Here is a 27,405-nt window from a genome sequence, read left to right as displayed (position 1 = left end):
AACGAGAGAAAAAGATAACCGTACTTGTTGACCACATTCAAAGGCTAGTCAAGTCTAACCTGCACCATTAACAAACAGATCACCATTACTTTATGTTCTTCTGATGTAGACAGAAATTGATCTACTTTTCAGAAGGTATCTGGGACTCTACAATTCTTTATTGTTATTATTCTTTTGTCAAGGAAATTCAGGGCAGCAGTATGCTTGCAAAGAAATAAATTCTATCATAACATAAATGTCATGCCAGAAAAAAATGTAATTTCATAAATCTTCCAAGTGCACTTGACCTGAGGTCACATTCCAATTGGTACTGTTCCTGACAATGCAAGGTCTCTGGCGATAAAAGAGAGAAGTAAATACTGGTGGTAAATGTTTCTTAATAGCAGGGCTGCCATGATTTGATTCAATTATCTTGCGATAAATATCCTCAGCATCTGAAAGAACACTTAGAGGCACAGGAACGTGGCGGGTGTTTTCATGGTGGGAACGTGCTGCAGGCCACCTCCACGCTCACTGTAACATGGGGGAGGGAAAGGCCTTCCTGGAAGAGGAGGGGGGAATGTAGGTGCACCCATGCTCTCGGGCTCCAGGAGGCTATGGCTGTGCAGGGGTCCTCCCATGGTACCTTATCCGGGTCCCTGATGGAAAGTACAAAGTCAAAGGCAACAGGATCTTCAGCCAGAGTTTCGTTTCCACCAGAAACTGGTCCCTGCAGAGCTGGGAGGACCACGCAGCTGTCATAGTTATACTAAGGGGCATGTAACAGACACCACTGTAGTTCTGACACTTAAAGAACTTTGATAAAGAAGAATTTAAGTTCAAAACCCTTGCAAACTACCTAGTTGGAATTCTATTTAAAGACCCTGAGGGACTTCCCTGGTGGTCGAGCGGTTAAGACTCCGCGCTTCCATTGCAGGCGGCACGGCTGGCTTCGATCCCTGGTTGGGGAACTAAGATCCCACATGCTGCGCGGTGCGGCAAAAAAGGAAAAAATAATAATAAAATTAAAACATTAAAATAAAAATAGAGACCCTGAGAAGAACCCTAAAAACTCATTACTTGCAAGTTTCTATTGGGGGATGTGCTGTAAGAAAAAAGGAAACCTGAGGACCACCTCCTTTCAGGAAGTGCTACTGTTCTGTGGGATTAAAGTAAAAAAAAGAACAGTATTCAGCCATAAAAAGGATGAATGAATGAAGTACTGAGTCACGCAGCAACATGGATAAAGCTAGAAAACACGCTAAACAAAAGAAGGCAGACACACAGGCTACATATTGTACGATTCCACTTCTATGAAAGAGCAGAACAGGCAAATCCAAAGAAACCGAAAGCAGACGCATGGCTGTCGGGGGCTGAGGCGGGGAGTGGAGAAGGAGTGACGGACGGCTGAGGGCACCAGGGCTTCTTTCCTTTCCTTTTTTTTTTTGCAGTGATGAAAATGTTCTGGAATTAGTGGTGATGGTTGTACAACTTTGTGAATATACTAAAAACCACTGATTTGTACAGTTTTAGAGGTGACTCTTATGGTGTGTGAATTAAACTTAACTTTTTACAAAGAAGGTAAAGATACCAGTGCAGATTTTACAGGAGAGAAATTAGAGTTACAATAGAACTCCACCATAAGTGGGTTCCAAAGAACCAAATCACACGAAATATACACCTGCGTTACTACAAGGTTAATGAAAATCAGTGTGAATTATCTAAATAAATAAAGGTGCAGGAATAAAGATAGCAAAACTATTACTAAACAATCGACCTCTCCCTGCATTTAGCAAGCCCCAAATGACCACAAGGCAGTTAGCTCCTAATCGCCACCCCCAGTCCCCAGATAAGAACCCAGATAAGAAGACAAGGGCCCTTACCAATGCAGTTACATCTAAATTTGCTGTACTGCAGGACACATTATTATTGGGTTTTACTCTATGTATGTTAATAGAGGAATATTTAAAAGGAAAAAAACGTGGTTAAAATCCAGTTCCCCTACATGGAGGGAAAAACAAGAAAATACAGTTCTCTCCCTATCTACGATTGACCATGACCTTGTCCAAGTTACTAGCAACTTAATGTGTCTCTCTGTGCCTTGATTTACCCAGCTGTGAAAGTAAAATGATAATAACACATCTCTGCTCCATAGGGTGATGTAACGGATGACTAATGCTTTTAAGGTTCCTGGTGATCTTTATATTTGAGACAGCCTGTTATTATGACGAAGCCTTAACAAACACCTTCTCTCCAGCAGTCAAGACCTGATTCTATTTAAAGAGGTAATGAGATATGTTGCAAAACCAAATGGAATGCTTGATCCATTACTTTGCTTTTTTCACTTCATAAACTTGTGTAAAATAAATGCACATTCCTATAGTTGTTTAACTTGGTGCTTTAATCATATTGAATAACTGAATTTTCGAAAAAGAAAAAATGTTAAACTCTTTGATCCGATCCTTCATTTTAAGAGGATTTAGAAAAGGAGGAGTTAGAATAACCTGCCCAAGGTCAAGCATGAGGCCTGGAGCTAGAAGCCAGGTCCCAGACCCACTGTCTTTTATAAACATTAGTACCCCCAAATTAAACTCAAAACACATCTATCAGCATTGGCTTTTACCGGGGATACAGATGTTACTCTTCTTTTTTAGCCGCGGTTTTGGTTTACCTGTCAAAACAAACCCATGGGCACCAACCAACGCATTAAAGGCGCAGAGCAGTCAGGCTCTTTGGAGCGGGGTGTATGTCACGGGCCATCCCAGAGTCCCTCAGGCACGTGGGCAAGTGAGCAGAGCCTTCAGCTCTGAGGAAGTCTCAGCACAATTCCCTTGCGACCACATTTATAAAAAGAAATCTGGGAAGCTTCAAGGCACACTCCAAGGTTGCTTTTTATCCCCCAGGACGCACACTTGGGACGCTGCCTTTCCCTGCTGGACACGCCTATCACCTGCCTTTCACTTAACAGACAGCTGAGTGAAACACCTGCTATTCACCAAGAAGTGTGCTCGCTGCTGCGTCCAAAACACCTTTGTGTTCCTCAAAGGCCCCGTTTTTACAAGGGATTTTCAGATTTTCAGATTTTACTTGAAAACAGTACGTAAATTACGACAAGCACACGGAGTGACACTGCAAGGCGATAAATCTTAACTTCCACATCAGGTATACAGACAAAATGCTCTCAGAGCTCAGAAGAGGAAGGGCCCACGATCCCTCCAAGGTGACATGCGGGCAGCCCCCCTACTTTTTACAGAATACAATCCTAAAAGTAGGAAAACTGAGTTTATAGGTTCTGTGAAGACTTCTATTCCCAGGGATCTAAACAAATTATAATATTCCTATTTATACCCCGGCTTTTAAACACACCTGACACATATCTTAATCTCCTCCTTCCCCAGGGAAAGCACATGACCTGCTGAAGATCAAAGAACATCCCCAAGGGGGCTACAGGCTCACCAGCCCAAAACACACCTGACGACTGGCATTTTGGGGTCATAGGTATTAAGCTATGAAACCAAGGCTTCTTATCAACATTTTTCAGGTCCCTTTTCCCCTCATTTTTATCAAATAATGATGACAAAATTCAATAAACATTCAAATAATTTTGCGGATACTACTAAACAAAGATGCCTAAACCTCACAGAAAGGTGATGTGGTCCTTCATCAACTGAAACATGAAAGTCAGAATTAGAGTCACAAATAGCAATTTAGGAGTAAATAATTAGTGTTGGAAAGGTAAAGGCAGAAAAGTTGACAATAGCATGTTCTGTTTAGAAGCTTCAAAGTGCTTCACTGGAAATTCCGGATTCCCTCAGAAGCCCGTTGGGAAACTCTGGGGAGGAAGGGACATTCTAGAAACTGTTCCACGTGGCACAGCATCTGCCCCCGTCCTGGGGCAGCTGGTCAGGGCTCCTCACAGAAGACAAAATAATTTTGCTGACAACTGCCTATGTCTCTTAGCAAATAAATTTTCCCAGAGCTACTAACAAGTAACAAACTTGGATAATTTGAACTTTGTCACATTGTCCCATAACATGTTAAGGTGGTTAATGGCCAAAAAGCAAAAAAAAAAAAGAAAGGATAAAAGATAAAGGGATTTGCATGGGATTGGACAATTTATAAAAAGAGAATCAGAGCTGAGTCCTGTAGGATCAGAAATAAATTTATAAGCTGCAAAAATCATAACTGAATTGTTTGCAATGAAGGGAATTAATTTGCAGCTCTTGAATTTCAAACTTGATTGTTTTCTCCTATAAACAAACGTGTTTGCCTTACGCTATGAGTGGAAATCTTTAAAGTCGGCAAGCTGTCATTCAAATCTCCTCCTTTTCCCTTTATGTGGTTACCTTTGATGAGTTGTGGGATTTTATGGATGGCTTTCAGTATAAGCCATTAAAACCATTTGGAAACAGGTGGGATATTCACTATCGATATAGAGGCTTAACACAAGGTGTTCCAAAATGAACTCCTGGTCGTCTGCCAAAACCGCTCCACTGACAGCTTCCCCATCTTCATTGCTGACAACTTCATCCTTTCCATTGCTCAGGCAAAACCCGGGAGTCCCCCTTGGCCTCCATTCCTTCCCTCACACCACACAGCCATCTCTGAGCAAGTTCTGCTGGCTCCACCTCCCCCATGACCACTGAGAACAAAGCCACCATCGCCTCTCTCCTGGTCACTGCAAAAGCCTCCGTCCCACCCTGGCCTCCTACAGTCCATTCATTCTCAACAGTCACTGATTCTTTGGAAACACTAGTCAGATCATGTCACTTCTCTGCTCAGATACACGGGATGATCCCGCGTGCTCCCCAGAGTCAACGTCAGACCTTGGGAACACATCTAGGAAGTAGCCAAACAGCTCTTCTGCAATGGTTATTTCAAGAAAAAGCACTTATATGGTGGTGCAAGCTGAACCAGCTGCTTTTTTTCACAAAACACAATTTTTACTCAAGAAAACAACAACAGAAAATATTTTATTTTTAATGAGCAAAACGAACCTGTCATTTCCAAGGGGAAAAAAATGACAATATTTGTAGATATAATTCAAACTTTGCAGCAAAAATTGGAATTTTGGAAAACTTGTGTTCACCACCATGAGTTTGACAGCTTCCCAATACTTTGAGACTTTTCCAGTGAGATTGGAGGTGATATTAATGAATGTGATTTTTAATGCTATATAATAAAACGTCCATATTTGAAAGGTCTGCATAACCAAGTGATCTAGTATTTTGGAAATAACCACTGCATGTTATAAAATAATACATGAGTAAAAGATCCATTCAAAGTGCAAGACAGGCCAATGGACTTTAATGTGACAAAGTAAGGAAAGTCCACCACTAAGGTTTCAGATTCCACATTGCAACTAACATTGAAGGAACTACCTCTTGTTGAGCTTTGGTGTAATATTAAATAAGAATACCTGCAACTATCTGAAAGGATTATTAAAATACTCCTCCCTTTTCCGACTACAAATCTATGCGAGGTTGAGTTTTCTTCAAATCACTTCCACCAAAACAACACAGTGCAACAGACCGAATGCGGAAGCTGACGTAAAAATCCAGCTGTCTTCTATTAAGACACACATTAAAGAAATTTGCACAGAAGTAAAACAATACCACTCTTCTCACTGATATATACATGATTTGGGTTTGGAGAACTAGTTCATTTTTAGAAATATGCTTATTGTGTTAACATGAAGTGTATTCATTGTTGTTACGTTAAAATAATAGATTTTTAAAAATTTCTCAGTTTACATTTCTAATATACTAAATACAGATAGATAGTAATACAACTAAGCTCTTTAGAGTCCCACATAGCTAAGCTCTTTGGGGTCCCTGATAACTTTTTACAGTAAAGGATCTGGAGACCAGCAAGTTTAGCAACTGCAGAATCAGAGCCATTATCATGGTGGACTGATTATTGTCTATTCACACGTCTGCCCCTTAAAGTCTGCCCACCCCGAAAGTGGGGACTGTGGTTCTTTATTTTTGTATCTTTGCCATCAAACACAGTGCTTGACGCATAAACACAAATTTATTATCTTACTGGTTCCGGGAGTCAGAAGACTAAACTTGGTCAGCAGGGCTGTATTTCATGTGGAGGCTCCAGGAGATAATGTTTCCAGGCCTTTTCCAGCTTCCAGAAGCTGCCTGCATTCCTTGGCTCACAGGCTTGCATCAATCTCTGCTTATGTCATCACATCTTCTCTGATTCTGACTCTCCAGCCTCTCTCTTATAAAGACCCTGTGATTAGGCCCATCCAGGTAATCCAAGATAATCTCCCCATCTCAAGGTTCTTAATTTAATCACATCTTTGAAGTCCCTTTTGCCATGTAAGTTCCTTCTGCCATATTCACAGGCTCCAGGGATTAGGATGTAGACATTCCCGGGGGAGCCATTATTCTGCCTACCACAAGCCATGTATGAAGGTAATGCAGTTAAAGCCAAGGAGAAAATCACCCCATCATTTCCCCCAACATTTAAGAGTCTCCAGGCCAGGATGAGAAAGAAACTAAGCACAGGGCTTCTTTGGTGGTGCAGTGGTTGAGAGTCCGCCTGCCGATGCAGGGGACACGGGTTCGCGCCCCGGTCCAGGAAGATCCCACATGTCGCGGAACGGCTGGGCCCGTGAGCCATGGCCGCTGAGCCTGCGCTTCCGGAGCCTGTGCTCCACAACGGGAGAGGCCACAACAGTGAGAGGCCCGCGTACCGCAAAAAAAAAAGAAAAAAGAAACTAAGCACAAAGATTCCCTCTGGGAGAGAAACTGGGTGGCCAAGGGCGGGGGGGGAGAAGTGTATCTCTTTTATTTGTTTAACCAGCACTTACACGGCCTTTCCTATGTGCCAGGCACAGTCTAGTTCTTTCCAGGTATTAGTTCATTGAGCCCATGATCCAAAATCCTAAACTACTTTACAGTTGCAAAACCTCAGCACAGAGAGTGTAAGTGACTTGCCCAACCAAGGCCGTCCAGCTAGTAAGTGGGCGAGCCTGAAGCCAAGACTCGCACCCAGGGTGTCTGGCTAGTGTCCGTGCTCTTAACCACTTGACTACATAGCTTAGGGGGACTTATCTATCACAGTTTAACCTTTTATACTGCTGGAATTTCATATCATGCCCATGTATTACCAATCCAAAAAAATTAAAGATACAGCCACATATAGCTGTCTCTAGAAGTGAGAGCTAAAAGGGAGATGTCTATACTTGGTCCTTCCTGAGTCTCAGTTCCTTCATAGGGAGGAATAAAGTCAGGAACATAATTCATTTACAAAAGAAGGGGAACAAAAAATGGAAATGCAGACAAGCATCATTTGGCAATCAGTACTTGTAACATCCACAGGAAGAGTCAGACCTTTTTTTTTTCCTTCTATGTAACAGGCTATGTAACATTTCCTCTTTCCAACAAACAAGCATCGTTTGGCAATCAGTACTTGTAACATCCACAGGAAGAGTCAGACCTTTTTTTTTCCTTTTATGTAACAGGCTATGTAACATTTCCTCTTTCTAACAATAGGTAACAGTTTTACAGAGCTACTACCTCATAGAGATCTGGCTCACTTTGCGTGAACAGGAGACTATATTTGATCCAAGCATCCCAACTTTCAAATGGCTATCAAAAGTGATACATCCAACAGAAATTGCACGCTGTGTTCTTCAGAGAATTCTGCAGATTTTAACCTGAAAGATGAATTTGCATGTTACGTTAGGGCAGAGAATACAGGACTGGTTTTACTCAAAATGCCAGCAAATTTTATTCACCAGCTTCTCCCTCCGTTCCAACACTGCCTCATCCTTGGTGCTACGGGCATCTGCTCACCACCAGCCGGCCTGGCCTGAGGCCAGCCACGTCCCTAAAGGGGACCTGCAAGGACCATGCCGCTAGTGGGCACAGCATCACAGTGCTGAGGAGCACTTTGTTTTTATAGGGCACGGATAGTAATTCATATATTCATTCTTTCCCCAAAAAACAGTTATTTGAGTCTTTATTTTACAAGGGACTTTTGATCATTAAAAATAACAATACTGTAAGAGCCAAAGGAATGAAGCTCTAGCAGTGGAATAATAAAGCCAATATGCAGAAGGTGGAGTATCTACCCTGCAAGGATTTCGAGCCACACTTTAGTGCTCCTTAAATGACCAGACAAATTCTCTGTTGTTGTTTTTTTTTTAAGGCAGGGGAAAGTAAGGCAATACTCGCTAGTTTCTTCAGCTACCTGCCATGATATATTTGTTAAAAACCCCAGGAATTCAGGGTTTTAATACAATCTGGCCCCAACAGACTTTCCAATGTTATTTCCCACTCACACAGAGCCAGGTGACCTCTGCTTTGGGCCTGTGTCGCAGGTTACATGCTCTCTATGAAATGCTCTCTCGCTTCCACCACACACCTTCCAGTCTACAACCTGCCCATCTAACACGCTCAGATCAAATGCCAACCTTTCTCCAATTCTCACACCTCTCTTTGGGGACCCCTTTGCTCCCAGCGGAAACAAACAGAAAAATCAGTGGGAATTCTACCTCTGAGGTGGACCTCTAATTCTCTTCATTGAAAAGCTTTTTTTTCAAATGTGAATTATTATTTACAAGTGTCTTTTACTTTTCCTACTCAACTATAAGCTCCTTGAAGGTAAAAAATAACATCTAACTCATTTTTATATACCTGCAACATTTAGCAAAAAGTTGTTTATTTGTTAAATAAACAAGTGAATAAATGAATGAATATGGGAAAGAGGAAAACAAACTCCCCAATAGCAACACTGAGTTTTATAAGGGAATTAGCACCCAAGGATCATAGTTACTGCTAGCAGAAAACCACATTGCTCACTTCTGCTAATGAAACTGAAAACTACCTTAGGAACCATCATAAGAAACTACGAACTCTGAGACCAAAGTTCTCTGTGTCCTGGTAAAATCAGTATTTCCCGCCCAGATTTTTAAAAAAAATTTTTACACGCGCCAACCATCTTTAAGAACTTGAATATGTTTTGGCATCTGGGGATCCGGGGTGTCAGCCAGAGAGACTCAGTAACAGCAGTTTCACACACAAACAGGGCATTTTCTGAGCTCATTGCTCTTAGCTACCCGAACCCAGGCTACGGAAGCCGAAATGCCCTCACTCTTATAAACAGGAGGTAAGTGGGTTCGCCACATCAGAGCTGGCTCTATAACTCTTCCCCTGGTGAAAGCTGTATAGCAGACACATACATTCCCAGGAGCAATTCGTTCCAAAGAGCAAATCTGCATCCAAGTGACTTCTGGGAGACTAAGACTCCACTACTCACACAGCAGTTTAAGAAGAGTGATTCAAAGTCGGGTGGGGCATTAAAAAAAGAACCTCAGGCTGCAATTACCTTCATCATCCAGTAAGAAGCATTTGCTGGGCTGACATTATCTAAATGGAAGCAGGAACATAGGTCTTTTCTATTTTTGTCTCCTGTTAAGTATACCCCAATCCTAACAAGGCCATATGAACAGCTGTTTATAGATGGAGAATACATTAATGCCACATCAAGTTCAATGTTTACATGAAGGCTTTGTTCAGGAAGTCTATGCCCGATGAGACTCTCTTAACAGCTACTGGAATTTTTCAAAAGATGGTATACACTGGAAAAGGGATTTTCCATGTAAATCAAAAACAGCATTAACAGGAACCCAATATCAACAGGGCTGGCACGTCTGATGCCTTCAATAGTGGCCTTGTTGGCTCAAAAATAACATTGGCTTCTCTGGGGAATTCCAGCGGTAAAACTAATTCTCTGTATAAAAAGTCTTTACAGACGATATTTCCACTCAAGTCAAATACAGCCTCTAGACATTTCTTCTCTCTCTCTCCTATAGAGAACTAGAACAGAAATTCAAAGCCTTGCAGGCTGGAATCAAATGGTCATTCATTTCTAAGGATACAAAGGAACTTAGTTCTGAACACCCATCACTTCTCCATGCATCCCTGCCCATTCCACTCCTCACAGCGTCAGGGGAATATCACAGCAAAGCCACTGACTGTTGCAAGTTCTTTGCCTCTCAGTGTATCAATCCGCTGAATGGGACTGTCTCCTGAGGGTGGGCTGAGAACCAATGAGGGGAACTGCTCATTTGAGAATACTGCGTGCTGCCTCCAGATGGACAGTGGTGGGGCTGGGGGCATGGGATCCCTGATTGAGAGATTAACAACACACGGGCATAATCGCTGTCACTTGCTGAGAACTTTACACACATTATCTTGTTTAATTCTCAAGAGCTGGGCACAGAAGTGTTCAGGGAAGGGTAGGTCCTACTGCTGAGGATCAGACGGCCTCCTTCAGACTGCTGGCCTTGACAATGTGAGCGAGCCCTGGTCCACGACAGAGCTGGCACTACCCCAGACCACCTGAAGGGGGCTTTCTGATTGCAGGACCCAGGAATTTGCATTTTCACAAGCTCATCGGGTGAGTCTTAAGCACTGTGAAGTCTGACAACCATTTCCTTAAACACTATACACATCCATGAGTCTCAAACACCACTAGGATGCTTCTTTTCTAGAAAAGCATGGAACCTGAACAGCAACTCAATCCCTGCCGGAGTTCCATGCGACTTGTCACCATTCCCACCATCTCTTTCACTCACATATATAATAAGAGGGGTTTTGGTTTCGTTTTCCCCAGCTCAAACCTGATCAAGACACTAAGACTAACAAACATGAATTTCTGGATACCTGACTAAAACCAAAAGTAGACCAAACGTCCTAAACTCACGTCGCTTACCCTCCGGTCTTGCATATTTTAAACACCCAATAGGGCTCAGTGAATATTCAGCCCAGACAGTTAAGATATACCCAAAACAGCTGCTGAGGGCTTCTTCTTCCTCCACCTTCTGATGTTCTTACAGTTTCTATTCAAAACAAACAAGCAAACAAAAATACCAGGTCTTCCCTTCCAGAGAGCCAGCTGTGTGGTTTTTATTAACAGGCAAAGGATTAGCTTCTCGGGAAAATAAAACAGGGAAAGCTTCCTTCTTTTCAAGTACCAGGCTGCCTCTGGTAACGCTGAGAGCACATGAAATTTAGGGAAAGGCAGACTCTGAAATGACCACTCCTAAGGATCATTCAAAGTTGTATGAAAAATTGTCTTCCAAAAATCACTTAAATTCTTTTATCTGTGTAATTTTAAAACCTTTTTTTAGCATGAAAGTGGGACTACTGTTTCCTAATTCATCACCAAAGCAAGTCAAGGTAAACTTTAATGAGACAGTGAGCTCACACGACGGGGAGGGGGGAGAGGAGACTCCCGTGTTCAGGTTTCCTGCCCCACAGGAGCCGGGCTGGACCCGAGCGGACACCGACTAGCTCAAGCTCACGGCGGCCCGTGGGGCAGGGACGGAAGCCTCATCTTCCAGGTGAGGAATCAAGCCTCTGTGTCCTCATTCGGGCTCCCCCAGGTGCAGAGTCTGAGCCAAGGTCGTGGGTACAGAAGTTTCTAGAAGGTGATCCCAAGAAGCCCAAGCGAGGGAGTGAGGCCAGTGAGACCAGAGGGCAGAAAGCCCATAAAAGGTGTGAAATGAGGTTCCACGTGCAAGAGGAATCAACTCCACAGGGGCCTCTGAAGAACTGTGGGGTGCACCCCAGAACTGTCTTGGCAGGGGACAGCGCAGCTGGGGTGTCATCCAGCGATGCCCACTCCTCCCTGGCTGAGCGCTGCCCCTAAGGTCACACAAACTGTGAAGGGCAGGCCCGGATTCAAGCCCAGGTGGGACTCAAAGCCTGCCTGCCTGTCACCACACCATCCACCTTCCCCACTTCCAGGAACATGGGCTTCTCGTGCCATCGTGATGTTAGGCTCAGCTGAGAGCTTCCCTCTTTGCTCTCTCCTCTCCCTTGTCTTCTTCCCTCCATCCCCCCAACACGGCCCCGACCTTAAAAACAGACAGGCTTCCTTCTGACAGACAGGCTTCCTTCTGAGATGTTCACTCACAGACGTTTAACTTCCTTCACAAGCTACACAACTACTTCAAAAAAGAAAAGAAACAAAGGGGGCAGGGGGGTGGGGGAGGGACAGACTGGGAGTTTGGGGTTAGCAGATGCAAACTATTCTATATAGAACGGATAAGCAACAAGGTCCTGCTGTAGAGCACAGGTAACTGAATTCAATATCCTGTAATAAACCATAATGGAAAAGAACATGAAAAAGAATGTATATATATATATGTATAACTGAATCATTTCGTTGTACGGCAGAACTTAACACGACATCATAAATCAACTATATTTCAGGGTTGTTTTTGGTTTTTTTTGTTTGCTTGCTTTTGGTTTGTCTGCGGTACGCGGGCCTCTCACTGTTGTGGCCTCTCCCGTTGCGGAGCACAGGCTCAGCGGCCAGAGCTCACGGGCCTAGCCGCTCTGCGGCATGTGGGATCTTCCCGGACCCGGGCACGAACCCACGTCCCCTGCATCGGCAGGCAGATTCTTAACCACTGAGCCACCAGGGAAGCCCTTATACTTCAGTTTTTTTTTAAAAAAACAACAAATTGATAGAGAAAAAAAGAAAGAAAAGAAATCAATTCCATATCTGCCAAGCATTTGGGAAAGCAGTCCATCGTGGCTGTTTTGTTTCCAACACAAGCACATTACTCTGGAGCAATGGAGGGCACAGACAGTAAATCCCTGGGGAGAAGATGCTTCATGCCCACAGAGCACGGTCTCACCAGGAAGACAGGGTGGTGATAAACCATCCAGGGAAGGATGGGCAGAGGTATGCACTGCATCCGTGCGGGTACCTGTTGGCATACACAGTTCAGACCAGGGTGGAAAAGCCCTGCCACAGGCTAAGCTAAGCCACCTGTACACACTGACATGGGTATTCCTAGGTAAGTTACAAAACTGTAACCCATAAGAATGGGTCCCTAGGACAAGAACTCTAGCAGTCATCTAACATATCCAGGCCCTCCTCTTATGCTGTTTCCCTGACAAAAAAAAAAGTGAAAAACAAGATTAACTGACCTACTTGATCCTTAACTGTTTGGGAAAAAGAAAAAAAAAAAGGTACATTTGCCTGTTCTGCTACTTTCTATAGAAATTCATTCCTGCAAGTACCAAAAGTGTTATTGATTCTGCAGTGATTTCTTATTATGATAGAATACATAGAGGTATAACAGGCAGTGAATGTATCCCTCAAAAATAATGAATCCAGCAAATGGTCACACGATGTCTTATGTAGAATACTCAGACCTGTAAGAGCAGCCCAGGGTGGCTGAATGATGACCTTAATATAACCAAGTAATTAATTAGTTCCATCATAATTTTGGTTTTATGACACTCGCTTTTATATGTCAATAGTCAATGTAATGGCATTTTAAATTAGAGGGAAACCTCGAGACAGGAGGAAAAGGCAGTATATACCTTATTGAATCACAAATCTGACAATCTGATTTTTTTTTTTGCGGTACGCGGGCCTCTCACTGTTGTGGCTTCTCCCGTTGCGGTGCACAGGCTCCGGACGCGCAGGCTCAGTGGCCACGGCTCACGGGCCCAGCCGCTCGGCGGCATGTGGGATCTTCCCGGACCGGGGCACGAACCCGTGTCCCCTGCATCGGCAGGCGGACTCTCTACCACTGCGCCACCAGGGAAGCCCACAATCTGATTTTTTAATTCCAAAAATGACCCAATAAACTTGTTTTATAATTAAATTGATCCTAACTGCTTCTCTTTTTGTTTTCCATCCATTTTTGGTAATCATGCAGAGATGTCTATTGGACATCTATTATCATTATAATTAAGTATAAAAATTACTTTGTGTGCTTGTAACATAAGACCTCACGCTTGGTCTACTATGGGGGCTTGGCCAGCTCCCTCCAGCAGTACAGAAGGAAACCACAGGTTTTCAGTGTGAGCTGGAGCCCCTAATTCACCTGACTACAAAATATGGAATATGCACGAATAATTAGCTCAGCAGTTCAAACCTTCAAATGACTGCCTTCCATGGAAATCTCACCTTCAGAAACATAAGCTGGCAGACAATTTTTCATTTTTAGGTCTTTACAAAATTTTAGAATTCATGACCTACGTGAAAAGTTCGTAGTTTATTGAGGAAGCAGTACTCAACAAAAGAGTTAAAGAACTGAACTGCATCAACCCTTCTTCGAACCCAGTAAATGACTGCAGAATGCCTTTGCCTTACACTCAACTGAACAGAAAAATCAACTTTGGCATTTATGCTGGCTTTCATCTCCTTCAGTAAAAAAGTAATTACAATACTAAATATCATGGGTGATTTTTTTTTTTAAGACTGCAATTTTCAAGAAAGTTATTTTGTGCAAAAACCATTATTTTCTATTTTCACTAAAAGAGATAATTACTAAAATGCATGGAATTTTATATCAAATCTACTTGGTTGGCATCTGTGTTCTTCTAAGAAAGGAGAAAACATTCTTTGAATAGCTTAAACAATCTCAGTTTGCAAGCAAAATCACAGCCTACAAATATTAGCTGTGATACCAGCAGTGAAGAAGGAAGAAAGAACAAAACCTTACCATTTGCCGTATCCTTTTTAAAGTTATCCAGGAATTCCTCCAGGAGTTGGGACTGGTTAGGAGGGGGCAGCAGACCCTTCTGGTCCCTTGAGAACAGGTCACTGTCTGACCAGGAAGAACACAGAGTTGCTTTTGTGTCCGGCAGCCTGGCGATCAGAGTGAGCTCGACACTCTTCTCAGAAAACAGGGCCTCCATCTGCTTGAGGTCAAGATCAGACACAGCTTCCCCATTTAAGGTCATGATTTCATTGCCCTTTCTCAGCCCTGAGGAGAAAGGGGACACAGAGGAAGAAGAAAGAGAGATATTACTGAGAGAAATATTTTAAGATGAAAGACGGCTGCAAACTCAAACCGTCTAGCGTTCTCAGGGACTGCTCTGTCGCCACTTTGAAAGAAAGCGCCAAAATGTGTAGTATTCGGATTCCACTGGTAACAAATTTCAGCTCTCAGACTAGTGTTAGAAGAAATAGTTTGAGAGTCACTCAAATTGATTATTCCTCTATGTGATATTCAGTGCCCTGGGAAATAACATTAGCCTGTGTCTGTCTGCCTGCCTGGCTCCATCTGTCTGTACGTATGCATGTGTACTGTGTGTGTGTATACTCTCTCTCTCTCTTTCAAAACCACACACACAAATTCTCTCTCTAGATATACATATAGGTGTGTATGGATATGGATATGGAGATGCGTTTTCAATTCAACTATTAAGTTAACTTTCTTTAAAATTCTAGGAGAAATTGTTTTCTGACAAAATCATAAGAGAATTTCACTAGCCAGACTGCACTGCACCGCACAGAATTAAGAGAGAACAGAGACACCGTGAGCCTCATGGACCTTCCCCATATGCCGGGCCACCCGGGAGAACATCGCTTATAAAAATGCGGCTGAGGTGCTGATGCCCGTCCACCTGCGCAGTCACTGCGAAGCCTAGGAATGAAAATAAAAGGAGAAAACGAGTCTAAATTCATCACACTAAATCAATGGGCAGTACTTCCTTGACCATCTAATCTCATGAGTATGGTATGTTTAGAAAGTCTAAATTACAACTATTTTGATATCTAGCAGGGGCAGAAAAAGGGGAATGTGTCAGATCTAAAAGTGTAAGAAAAATGAGTGCACAGCCTCAAAAGTTGAGACAATCTATCCATGTTCAGAGCAGCATTATTCGCAACAGCCAGAAGGTGGAAGCAACCCAACTGTCCATGGACAGAGGAATGGAAAAACAGAACGTGGTAGAGACACACAGGGAATACCTTCACTCAGAAAAAGGAAGAAAATTCTGACACACGCTACAACACAAACCTTGAGGACATTATGCTACATGAAATAAGCCAGCCACAAAAGAACAAATACTGTATGATTCCACTTATATAAGGGACTAGAGCAGTCAAATTTATAGAGACAAAATATAGAAGGTTGGTTGCCAGGTGCTGAGGGAAGAAGGAACGGGAAGTTATTGTTTAACAGAGTCCCGGTTTTGCAAGACAAAAACAGTTCTGCAAATAGGTGCTGTTAATGGTGACACAACAATATGAATGTATTTAATGTCGCTGAATTGTCATTTTAACCATTCTTAACAATCGTTATGAAGGTAAACTTTATGTTATGGGTAGTTTACCACAATTTAAATGTTTTTTAATTTTTTTAAAAAGTTGAGACAAAATATAGTCTTATTAAAATAAATTACGTTCGCTTCAATACAAAATATTTGTTCAGAAACAACTCTATATGGGGCTAGGCAACCAGGAGAGACGGCCCTTCTCTGAATGCATCGTCCTCTGTACTCCATGCCCTTGACTGTGATTCCATGGTGGGAACAAACATTTCCATGTCTTGGTCCCATAACACTGGGAGTTCCTTGACAATAGGGAGAAAGGCATGTCCCCTGTTTCTTCTGTGCTCAGGCAGAGCCCAGAAGATTGTGGTCACCAAAAAGTATCTTTTCAAGTATCTTCCTTCAGTCATTCAAATGCAAAGAAGATTCACCAATGGGGACTGTGGAGAGTAGAGTAAAGGCCAATAGAAACATAGACAACATGCTCAGTGGGCTTCAGAGGAAAAACCAACATAACACTTGAGGCCAAACAGATGACGTAAAATTAAGAAACAAAGAACATGTCAATTTTATCAAGTACAAAAAAAACAAATCATAAAACGGAAATCTTAACATATTACAATGACTAGGATTTAATCAGCTTGAGTCATTTTAAGCAAAATAATTATGTCAATATATCTAACACGAAATAATCTTTCTACGGAGATATTTACTGACCATTATATAATTATCAGGTTCCTATGGTAAAAGGCAAAAGATAGGAAGGAACTTTAAGACACGAACACAGTCTATAAAGAGCTCAAAGCCAAGTTTAAACACAGACAGACAGAAATGCAAGAATTAAATGCTACCAAGTGAATGGCTGCTTCCTTGAAGGCGCTGTCACGTGGAACCTCTTAGCCTCAGCATCCTGAACTGATAGAGTTAAACAAATAGCACTTTCTTTGAAATCTTCAGCCTTCAAGAACCAGTCACCTCAAGATCTCAATATCATGATCTCTGCCTGCTGCAGCACCAAAAGTAGAAGGCTGTGATGCAATCGCTCTCTTGTTAGGTGTGGTTCTCAGCATTACCGGAATTTGTGCTTGTTCGGGGGTATATGCACGAAAGAGAAATGGACAGATGTGACTCTGAAGGGCCTCCTGAATCAAACCTTGCCCTGAAAACGTTTGTGCTATTGAGGTTCAGAACTGAGCTTTGGTGTCTGAAAGTTCCCAAGAAACAGTAAATAGGGTAGTTTCATGGTCTTGGTTATTTCCCTATAAATAGGAACAAATTGATATACTATGTTAAATGGAAAACAAAACGTTTTCTTCACAACAAATAATGCACTGAAAAATGCCGTCTGTAATTTGCATTTGCTAGTTAGAAAGAAGGTCAAAGAAGTGAGATGGCTGAACTTTGCATAAGTAATATTTCATAGTTTCAGAATTCTCAATAGGAAGAAGAAAACTCTTGCCCAGCATCCTAGGAAACTGCCACTGTTCAGTTATAATCACAGCCTCCTGCATCACTGAGTCGTCTTTTCTCCATATTTTTAATGGATTTTTGTTTTGTTATCTCCCAAGTTAATACTGCACCTAGATATTAAATACAGTTGGTCAAAAAATAAAACTTATCTCTTTGTGGGGGAAAATGTTTAGAAAAACGTATTCGATGTATCTAACGTTGAAATGGAGAAAAGGTTTAATGTAAAAAAAATACTTTATATTGACATTGAAATGGAGAAGAGGGGCTTCCCTGGTGGCGCAGTGGTTAAGAATCCACCTGCCAATGCAGGGGACACGGGTTCGAGCCCTGGTCCGGGAAGATCCCACATGCCATGGAACAACTAAGCCCGTGCACCACAACTGCTGAGCCTGTGCTCTACAGCCTGCGAGCCACAACTACTGAGCCCACGTGCCACAACTACTGAAGCCTGTGTGCCACAACTACTGAGCTTGCGCTCTGGAGCCCACGAGCCAGAACTACTGAAGCCCGTACACCTAGAGCCCATGCTCCACAACAAGAGAAGCCACTGCGATGAGAAGCCCCCGCACACCACAATGCAGAGCAGCCCCCCCTCACTGCAACTAGAGAAAGCCCGGGTGCAGCAACAAAGACCTAACGCAGCCAAAAATAAATAAATAAATAAAGTTATTTTAAAAAAAAAAAATTGAAATGGAGAAGAGATTTAATGTTTAACAAAAACAATCTTTATATTAACTGAGTAACATCTCCATGGTGAGAAGTACTATATTAAATATAAACCCATTATGTAAGTTAAATAAATAAATGCTATGAAGTGATCTGGGTAACACTGACCCTTAATTGTTAAACTGAAGGCAAAGCAATCAGATAAGCCTTCTTCAAGAAAGTCAGACTTTCAGTTAGTTCTTGAAGGACAGGTCAGATTTACATACTCAGAGAGGAGGGATTGGGGGAGGGAGAAATGAGGGGAGCCGTCCAGGTGAGTGAAAAGCTAAGAGCAAAGACACTGAGACAAAAAGAACTGTTACATGAATCAGAAGTTAATCAGCTTAGAACCGCCCCCAGCACATTATAAATCCATTGTCTTGTTATTATCACCATCATTTCAAATTTCTCTTCAATTTTTACATTCATCCCTTTTAATTACTTTGGCATTTTTAACTAATAGTAATACATACCTTTTAGCCTACTAATATAAACAAATAGAAATGAAGAAAGAGAAAGGAAGCTCAGAAACTATTGTCATAGTTTCTGAAAATGTAAAGAAAAAATATTAGGTCCAAAGATACTGGGGCAAGCTAGGCAAGGATGGACCAGACAGTTCTCTGATGAGGGTGTTCCTTAACCTTACCGAAGTCAGACACAGCCCCGGTCTTTGTGAGCTGCACGTCATAAACATTTAGTGGAAAGACTTCTATTTCATCATAAACCTACAAAAGGTAAAAACCAAAATCAGAGGATTTGATGTCATAATATCTGGACATTTATTTTGATTGTTTCCAAACCAGATGCCAATTTAAACAGAACTTTCCCCCCAGATTACATATTTTTAAAATTAAGGGGCCACAGGTGGGGTTCAGATGTCCCTTTCTGAAGCCAAAGCCCACTCACCTGCTCTTGCATGTATTCATACGGCGCAGGAACACTGTACTGAACGTTCTCATGCACTAATTTTCGAAGTTGTAGGCCATAGTGGCTGGGTTCCAACTGCCTCATCTACAAAGAAAAAGACAATTATTCAGCTGTTGAACGTTCTTTCTAAATGCATCACTGTTCATTAAAAATCAAAGTGAAAATTTCTCAAAGTAATATATAATTTGCTGAGTTTAAATCTACATAAGAGCTCAAATTTAAGTATGCAAAAAAGGAAAAAAGGGACAAATAATTATTTTTAAGGTTTTCTCTAAAGGATACCGCTTATCACTAAAAGCAAGAGAGGTGATTTGAAGAAGTATGGTCATAGACATCTGAGAGTAGAATATATCTCATCATCTTCTTATAGATTGACTGTACCTAACTTTAAGTTGTTTCCTGTTACTGAAGTAGGGAAATCTGTGAAATGTCAACCATCGCATATTCTACAGACTTCAGAATTAGGAATTTCCTATTCCAACCACTTTTGACAAGGAAAGGTGTATACACGCACACATTCTCTCTCAGACACATTTTCAACAATGACAAATTAGCTCAGGCCTCTGTTCTAATTGGGTCTAATTCACCCACTACTTCTGACCTCCTCTATCAGAATGCTTACCAACTTAATAAGTAATATCATTGCTATCGAACAATACTGTTTGCTGTCTGAATAAACACCTGACATAATGGAGTGAAAGGAAATTAAATTCATGATTATAACCTGTGTGTATAAATGTCTGGAATCCTAAGGCGTAAGTCAGTGACAAAGGAGGCCTGAAATGAACGATGATCTAGTAAGTCAGTGTTCGTGGTAAAGAGTTACCAAACTCTACATGACTTTTTTACCATTTCATGTATTTGCATTTTCTCTGCAAAGTTAAAAATATTTCAGCTCTACTGCGCCATCTGGTGGTCTGAAAGCATCTGATCTGATGCTGCTGTGTCGGCTTCATGGATCTCAGAGGGCTCTCTTGAAAATGTATCATAAACTTCCTTTTCAAAATAAAACCCAGTTTGAATAATGAATAAAACACCATCTCATAACAATCTCCATGAAGCAACTGTGGATGGTACCAAGTAACTCATTTAATCTGTAGAAACTTGATAAAACTACTTAGGATCAAATCAAAATAATTCAAAGTTTACACCACTTTCTCATAGAGCACCATCTCTAAGTACCCTAAATAACAACAGCCTTCATAATTATCCCAGATATAGAGGTACATATAGAATTCCAGTAAGATAGCTCAGGCTCTTCATGAAGGCAAGGGGTCATGACTTATCCTTCTAAGACATGAAGGAAGAGAATGCTAATAATTAATGTGTTAATTAACAAATACGTTCATTGGTTCCTTCGTGTAGAAAGTGAGGTCTTAAACACCGCTCAAACTTAGAAGGCACGGGAGGGCGATGTGAACGATTATTTCCATTCAGAAGTATATTTCTACCGCAAAATCCACTACCTTGCACGCCAAAGTCAGAATATCTTCTACTCTGTGTTCCGGCTTGATCATCACGGTCACAGCTTGATGGTCCTGAAACTGAACGTCAGTCTGGCTCTCCCATGAGCCGTCTCGGGGAACACGATCTACTGCTGACCCGTATATGTGCAGCAGGTCATCCACCTGTTTTTAGATCCCAAAGGAAAAGGTGGACAGACTTGATAAGCAAATGATGGAAACTATTGGGAAAATGCCCCCTTAATTTATAGTTAGCCATTTCACACTCCTCGCATCCTGGCTTCTCATGACCCTCTGGGGCAGACAAGCCTGGGCTTTCCTCATTTGTTTAACCCACGTGCAACTGAAGCCCTGGGAGGCTGAGCAAAGTCAATCAACTCCTCCTCCCGAGTTCTAGCCACTACGCCTTAGCCCAAGTTAGAACACTGCAGTCACTAACGGGCTGCTTAGTATCTCCTCTTACTGCTCTAGAAATTGCCGGCTGACTGGGGCACAGTGAAATCTGCATCTAAGCCATGATCCCAGTGAATTTCAGATACGCCCTCATCCATGGCCTCTGACACCCGCCTGCATTCTAACCATGAGCTGTGTTTAACTTAATCCAAGCACGTTTCTCTTCTCTCTTATTTCTACTGGTTTTTTAAAATTAACCCCTAATCCTGGGCTAAATGGTTTTCCATCCTTCAGCTATTTCACATCTAGACACACTTTTAGAAATCATCCTCAAACATACCACCTTTCACAAACTTTTCCCAGGGAAGTTTTGTTTCCTAAACGTCACCATCACAGTAACTCCATGACCTCATGCTAATATGTACTTCTATCATTTATAAACAAAAATAAATAACATTCATTAAGCAACTCAGAAATGTTTCCCTCTGCTTAGGTTCTCACATTAGTCTGATGGTAAAGACAAGACTTGGGGATTTAAATCAAAAGACTGATGTTCAAGTCACAAACTCTACCACTTCCCCAGCAGCAACAGGACATTTCCCTTGCTGAGCCTTGACTTCTATTTTGTAAGAGGGGATACTGTTAATATAATACAATTGCTTAAGTTGACTAATTAATAATACAAATTTTGTGAGCAAAGGAGATCACAGAAGCCAAAACACCTTACACACCAGAAAACGTTACATTCAGATCCAACACTATCACATTATTATATCCCACGTATCATACACTAAAGTTGTCATTGATGCCTGATTTTACTTTGAATTCTATGCATTTTTTAAAAACCACAAAGCAAAAGATCCTCCTGTATAGGATCAAAATACTAGAATACATACAGTAAAGAAATTTAAAAAAGAAAAAAAAACAGGTTTAGGCAAAGAAAGGGAAGAATCAATCTTCCTGTGTTGTCTTTTTAAATGTGGTGCTCGCTCATCTTTAAAGTGGCATTTCTGGATCTGTCACTTTCTGTATATTTTCCTGGAAAGATGATCACAGCCTAGAATGAAAATGAACCTCACGTGCCAAAGCAAAAGGAAGAGAGAGAGAGAGAGAGAGAGAGAGAGACAGAGAGACAGAGAGACAGAGAGACAGACAGAGAGACAGAGAACCAGATACCCGGAGGACGCAGGGAACCAGCACGGACACCAGTTTCCCCTGTAGGGTCCCATCTCACATGGGTCACATTTTCTTCTCTGGTTAAATAAACCTCCAGGCACTTCTGCTCATTTGAGCAGGGACTTCAACCACGTGCATCGGCACTGCCTTAAAGGCGCAGAACCCGCCTCTCAAACTACGCTTGCTCAGAATCAAACGAAAACCCCAGCAGAGGTCACTGTGGAGTAAGAAACCACAAAGAGCCCGTCCAAGAGGAAGTCAAACCGCCCTGACTGCCACTGCAAAGCAATTCAGGTCTGCACTTTCAGAGCAGAACGGGAAAGGCGTGATCTAGGATGGCCCGCTGGGGGAGGGACGGGGAAATACAAATTCACAACTACCCTCCCCTGCCCTCCTGTCCACCCCAGAGAGACCATACTACACACTGCCCGTTCACTCACCATTCGCAACCCTCTGCGGTCGGCACTGTCCCGACCCTCCATCCAACAAGTGAGAATCATGAGGCTCGGAAAATTCTAGAAACTTGCCCACGCTCCCACAGGAAGCTGTGACTGTCGTACTGTGGGGATCTGAACCCTGGAAGCCGGGCTTGGGCCTCTACTCCCTGCCCCTGCACTACAGAAATACCAGCCCGGCAGTCAGTTACCTCTCGCAAAATGGACACAAGCCAACTTGCTGGACTCTCTGGCGTTTTTCTGGACGCACGGCATGTTCTGGCTCCCCTGACACCTCCACAAAGCAGCAGCGCTTTCCTGCCTCCAGACCCCTGGTCACCTCCACCTCCTTCACCTGCTTTACCCTCCTCACAGCTTCTGTGCTGAAACTACATATACCTTTCAACCTTATTTCAAACACTGCCCCCCCCTCTTGTGAAGTGTCTCCTGCTCTCTTCGCCCCCTAACCCCAATTCCACTCAGACGCATCTACACCCCAATGTCCCGGTACAGCACTTAGCGAAGCCCAGCCCACTTGACAGTCATTTCTAGGCTGTTCCCACGCCCCCAGGTGCTGAGATGAATGACAACAGAGGCTCCTCCGTCTTGCTCATTCTCAGTCTCTTTCAGCCCTCCACACAGTGTGTCCCGCCCAGAACACACCCAAGCCATGGATGTTGAATTGGATGCAACGAGAAATTCACAGTCACACAGAGGCTTGGAAAGTAAAGGCTGTCCATTTTCAGTATCCTATTCGAATCTATTTACACAGTGTCAAGTTCTTAATCCTCCCTAAAGTTTCAAGAAAAAGAACTAAGAGCGGATTACTGAAGGGGAAGAAGTTCTAGGCTAGGGAAAAGCGTGCAGGCCAACTAAGAGATGCAAAGGACAAAAGAGATGTTCACATTCTATTCGATGAAACAAGGTTTTGTGCCTACAAGTGCTCTGAGGAATCATTTTGAGTCTACACTGTTGACCTAAGATCAACTGAATGACAAATGAGACAATGCCTATCAAAGCCAAGGCCATGGAAGGTTCAGATCCTCTCAAGAGATCCTACAGTGAACATTTATGTGTAATTTTTTCCTGTGCATCTCACACACTCTCACAACACACACCCCCTAGAAATGTATGCAATTAAAGAAAGGTAAAATCTGGCCATTCAAAGGAAGCAATGAGGATGTAGAATTGATCTGTCAATTAGAACTAGAAAAAGAAAAGGCTACTTGGTGCTTACAGATCTCCTAGGCTGTTGGAAGATGTACCCACTTGGAGAAAACAACTGGACTGATTCCCTCAAGGGTCAATGTTATCCATGCTGAAATCACATGCTTTATTTTCAATAAGCCAGATAAGATATTCTCCTACATTGTTTTTCATAAAAGGAACAGGGAATCGTGAAAATAAGCCCAGCAAGCTGAGGTATCTGGAAAACTCCTTTCTCTGCTTAGCCTTAAAGGTGCTACATTAATCTTCTAACCACCCACCCAGAAGTCCCCGGTTGGCCACCTCTGTTGAGACCCCTCTATACTCCTCCCACCCACTCCATCCCCCCTCCCCACAGAATTAGTTTCCCATCAGCCTGTTCAAGGTTTCCAGTTCCCGGAGAAGACAAATGAAACAGCAAAAATATAATAAACAGACAATGTGGGTCAAATCCCAGCCTTGTCAGGGCTGGTTATCTCACGTCTCTGGGCTTCTATTTCTTCACCTTTACAAGGGGCTAAAGCACGCCAGCCTCATGGAGGAATCAGGAGGTTGGTGTGAGGAACGGCACTGGAAGGTACTACATAAACTGTAAAGAGCCATAAACAATGTAAAAGATCTTTTTTGAAGTTCAGTGTGGACTGTGGAATTACACTATAGTAGGCTTGACCACCGTAATTCAACAATGGCCACTATAAAGAACCGCATGAGAATCACCCCTTGTTTCAAAACCCTGGGGAATCATGGTGACTACGGGTGCCCAGACCACCGCGTGGTCCGGCGCTGAGCGGCCACGCACAAAATGCAACATCACTGAACTGCAGCCGAGGCCACTGCGGCCACTACAGTTAAGGTTTGCAAATCACTTCCGCCCTCAGGGTAGGGCAACTTCCACAGAAGCATTTATTACTATCATATTAATGGTCCTGAAAGCACATGTCAAATTACTTCTGCCCCGTGTGCCTCAAGGAGAGAACACTGAAACTCCGCGGGTTCTCACAGCAGATGCATTTGGATCAAATGGCTCATAATTACTGCCGGGATCAGTGAAGGGGAGTGGGCAGCAAAACCACAACCTGGCTGTGGCCAAGGGGCCCCCACCGCAGTCGCTGATAAAAGGGAGGCCTGTTAGCAAGTGAGATGAGAAGAGAACACGAAAGGAGTTACGCGCTCTTGGCTGTCTTAACAACAGCAAAATGTCACAGAGGAGGTGGTGTTTATTTCCTTCTTGGGCCGAGGCCCAAACATCAGTTGATATGAAAGGGAAACAAAGACCCATCTATGTACTATCCATCTGTGCACGTATGGATGCTATGTACGGTTCCAGACTAAATGTTCTATTTAAACAGACCCGAGTTATGGTCAAGAGTAAGCGGTTTCATTCATAGCTTCCATTTTAAAAAAAAAACATTAGCGGGGTTTTTTCCAGTTTGGAGCTAACGACTGATGTGACAATACTTCATTCACTGCCTGCCGCAGAAAGTTGGGACACCCCAAGCCAATTTTCCAGGAGAGAGAGCCAAGGCCCAGGGCTCCACAGCAACTGCAGTGAAACTTCTGGGGTAGCTGCCATCCAGAGCCTCCTCAGGGATTTGTTGTCACAATCTCCATAACAAACATCTCCCTTCACACGTTGATTGAGACTCATTATTACTCACCAAGAAGTACCCTAGGAAAAGCTTTCATTTTTTGGCTGGCCAAAGTGTCCTTTAAAAAATGCTCAAATAAGGGCTTCCCTGGTGGCGCAGTGGTTGAGAGTCCACCTGCCGATGCAGGGGACGCGGGCTCGTGCCCCGGTCCAGGAAGATCCCACATGCCGCGGAGCAGCTGGGCCCATGAGCTGTGACTGCTGGGTCTGCGCATCCGGAGCCTGTGCTCCGCAACGGGAGAGGCCACAACAGTGACAGGCCCACGTACCGCCAAAAAAAAAATGCTCAAATAAGACTGGCCTTATTCCAACCTTAACAGATTTCAAACTAGGGTGACTCACTGTTGGACGGTTATATGACGCACCGATTAGAATAGAATATTTTTAAATACCCGTGACCTCCTCCCTCCCCACACTCAGGAACGACTGCCTTTCTGTGTGACGCTAATGGACACAATACACTGTTTACAAACAGACGTTTTGTGCAAGTTATAAATATTCTCCAAGAACGATTAGCAAAGGAAAACTAGTGGAATGAAATATTAATTATTCAACCAGCTACAGGCAGAATTTTAAGTCCCAGAGACATAAAAAACCAAATACCCTTCATTCCAGCTGCAACTCACTTAAACGTAGTTATCTGCGTACTACAGTACAGAAATGATAAACACACCATTAAAATAGCCCTATATGTCAAAGGAATTTCTTCACTGTTGCTACAGCAGAAGCAATGTTTAGTTAAAACAAATAGGGATAAATGTTTAAATACATATGCCTAAAAAAAAGGATGCAATAATTTTCTCCTCTCACTCGTTCCAGCGCCAGTGGGACTTGTCAATTAAATCACAAGAAGATCATTTGTTAATTAAAGCCCAATTTAAATAAACACTAAGCTTAATTCTGACCATTAATGGCTATTTTAGCAAAAATTTATTTTCAAAGTCCAACATAAGTTCTGTTAATAGAAAGTGCTTTGATGATACAATTTCTAAACTCTCAAAGTAGGAATTTTAAATTGTTATTTAATGCTGGAAGACATGCGAAAATTATGGGTTTTCATTACAGATCAAACAGCTCTTCTCAACCATTAAAGGGCTACATCTAATATAGACAATTAAGAGGCAAACTTATTAAGCAATATTATGTCCTTAGCAGTGAGCCATGGATTGAGAACACACACACAATCAAGGGTCCTAGTTACAAGTTTGCTTGGGAGACATGACATATACACTCGGTGGGATGACTAACCATAAAAGATTGTAAGAACCAAGTAAATAATAGTGAAATAATTTTTTTTAATCAAGTAAAATCCCTGGTGGACAGTGTATTTTGACCTGATTTTGAAATAAGCTCTGCATGTATACAGAAATAAAGGGGCAGGGAATGGAAATTATTCATTATGAAAAGTCCACCATTTTGACGGTGTGTTTTATAAAAAAGGAAGGTATGGGTCTGCCTTCCTCAGGGCCCCGTTTGGTCAAAGCTGGTCAAAGGAGGGCACAGAGACCAGCCAGAAGCAGTGCCCATGACACAGCCTCCGGGCACAGGCACCCCATCTCATGACCTGCCCTCTGGCAGCCCCTGACCTCTGTGAGTGGGAGGTCAGGGTAGGGTTCTGAGCAGAGGTTCTCTACCCCATTTCAGGACACCTCGGGCAGAGTTGCCCCCCGGAGTGGTCTCTATAATAACCATGGAACTGAGCCCATGCTCAGCACCCACGGTTGGGCCAACCTCCCATGGAGGCAGAATAGGTAGTTGTCTATGGTGTATATTTTAGGATCACCAGAAAGTTCATCACTCACCTCCCCCCAGGCCCATCACTGGGTCTAACACTCCACCATTCCTCAGATTTTTCAAACTACGGCCAAGTCACTGAATTATCCCAATTAATTTGTTAAGTAATACTGCCTGCTCCTGCAACAGCACATTAAGTTTGTCCAAGCCGTTAAAAT

General features: G+C 42.7%; 1 protein-coding gene across 3 annotated transcripts in view; it reads right to left on the bottom strand.

Moving 5' to 3' along the window:
- TIAM2 (TIAM Rac1 associated GEF 2) overlaps nucleotides 1-27,405 on the bottom strand; it is a 235,250-nt gene that overhangs the window by 51,084 nt on the left and 156,761 nt on the right. The window contains exons 11-15 of one of the 3 annotated variants that reach the window (XM_022559909.2): nucleotides 20,600-20,761; nucleotides 19,113-19,217; nucleotides 18,853-18,931; nucleotides 15,311-15,403; nucleotides 14,477-14,740 (exon numbers count right to left, since the gene is read on the bottom strand). In XM_022559909.2, the coding sequence (XP_022415617.2) occupies nucleotides 14,477-14,740; nucleotides 15,311-15,403; nucleotides 18,853-18,931; nucleotides 19,113-19,217; nucleotides 20,600-20,761 (703 nt within the window). Of the gene's footprint in view, nucleotides 1-14,476; nucleotides 14,741-15,310; nucleotides 15,404-16,882; nucleotides 17,015-18,852; nucleotides 18,932-19,112; nucleotides 19,218-20,599; nucleotides 20,762-27,405 lie in introns of those variants that run through there. The other 2 variants (XM_022559920.3, XM_022559929.3) reach the window with 2 other exon arrangements.

Source organism: Delphinapterus leucas, chromosome 12 (genome assembly GCF_059928025.1).
Source record: "Delphinapterus leucas isolate spDelLeu-1000000601 "Yukka" chromosome 12, BTC_Dleu_Yukka2, whole genome shotgun sequence".
Classification (NCBI taxonomy): domain Eukaryota; kingdom Metazoa; phylum Chordata; class Mammalia; order Artiodactyla; family Monodontidae; genus Delphinapterus; species Delphinapterus leucas.
Note: the sequence above shows the minus strand (reverse complement) of the source record. Positions and strands in the feature narration are given on the sequence as shown.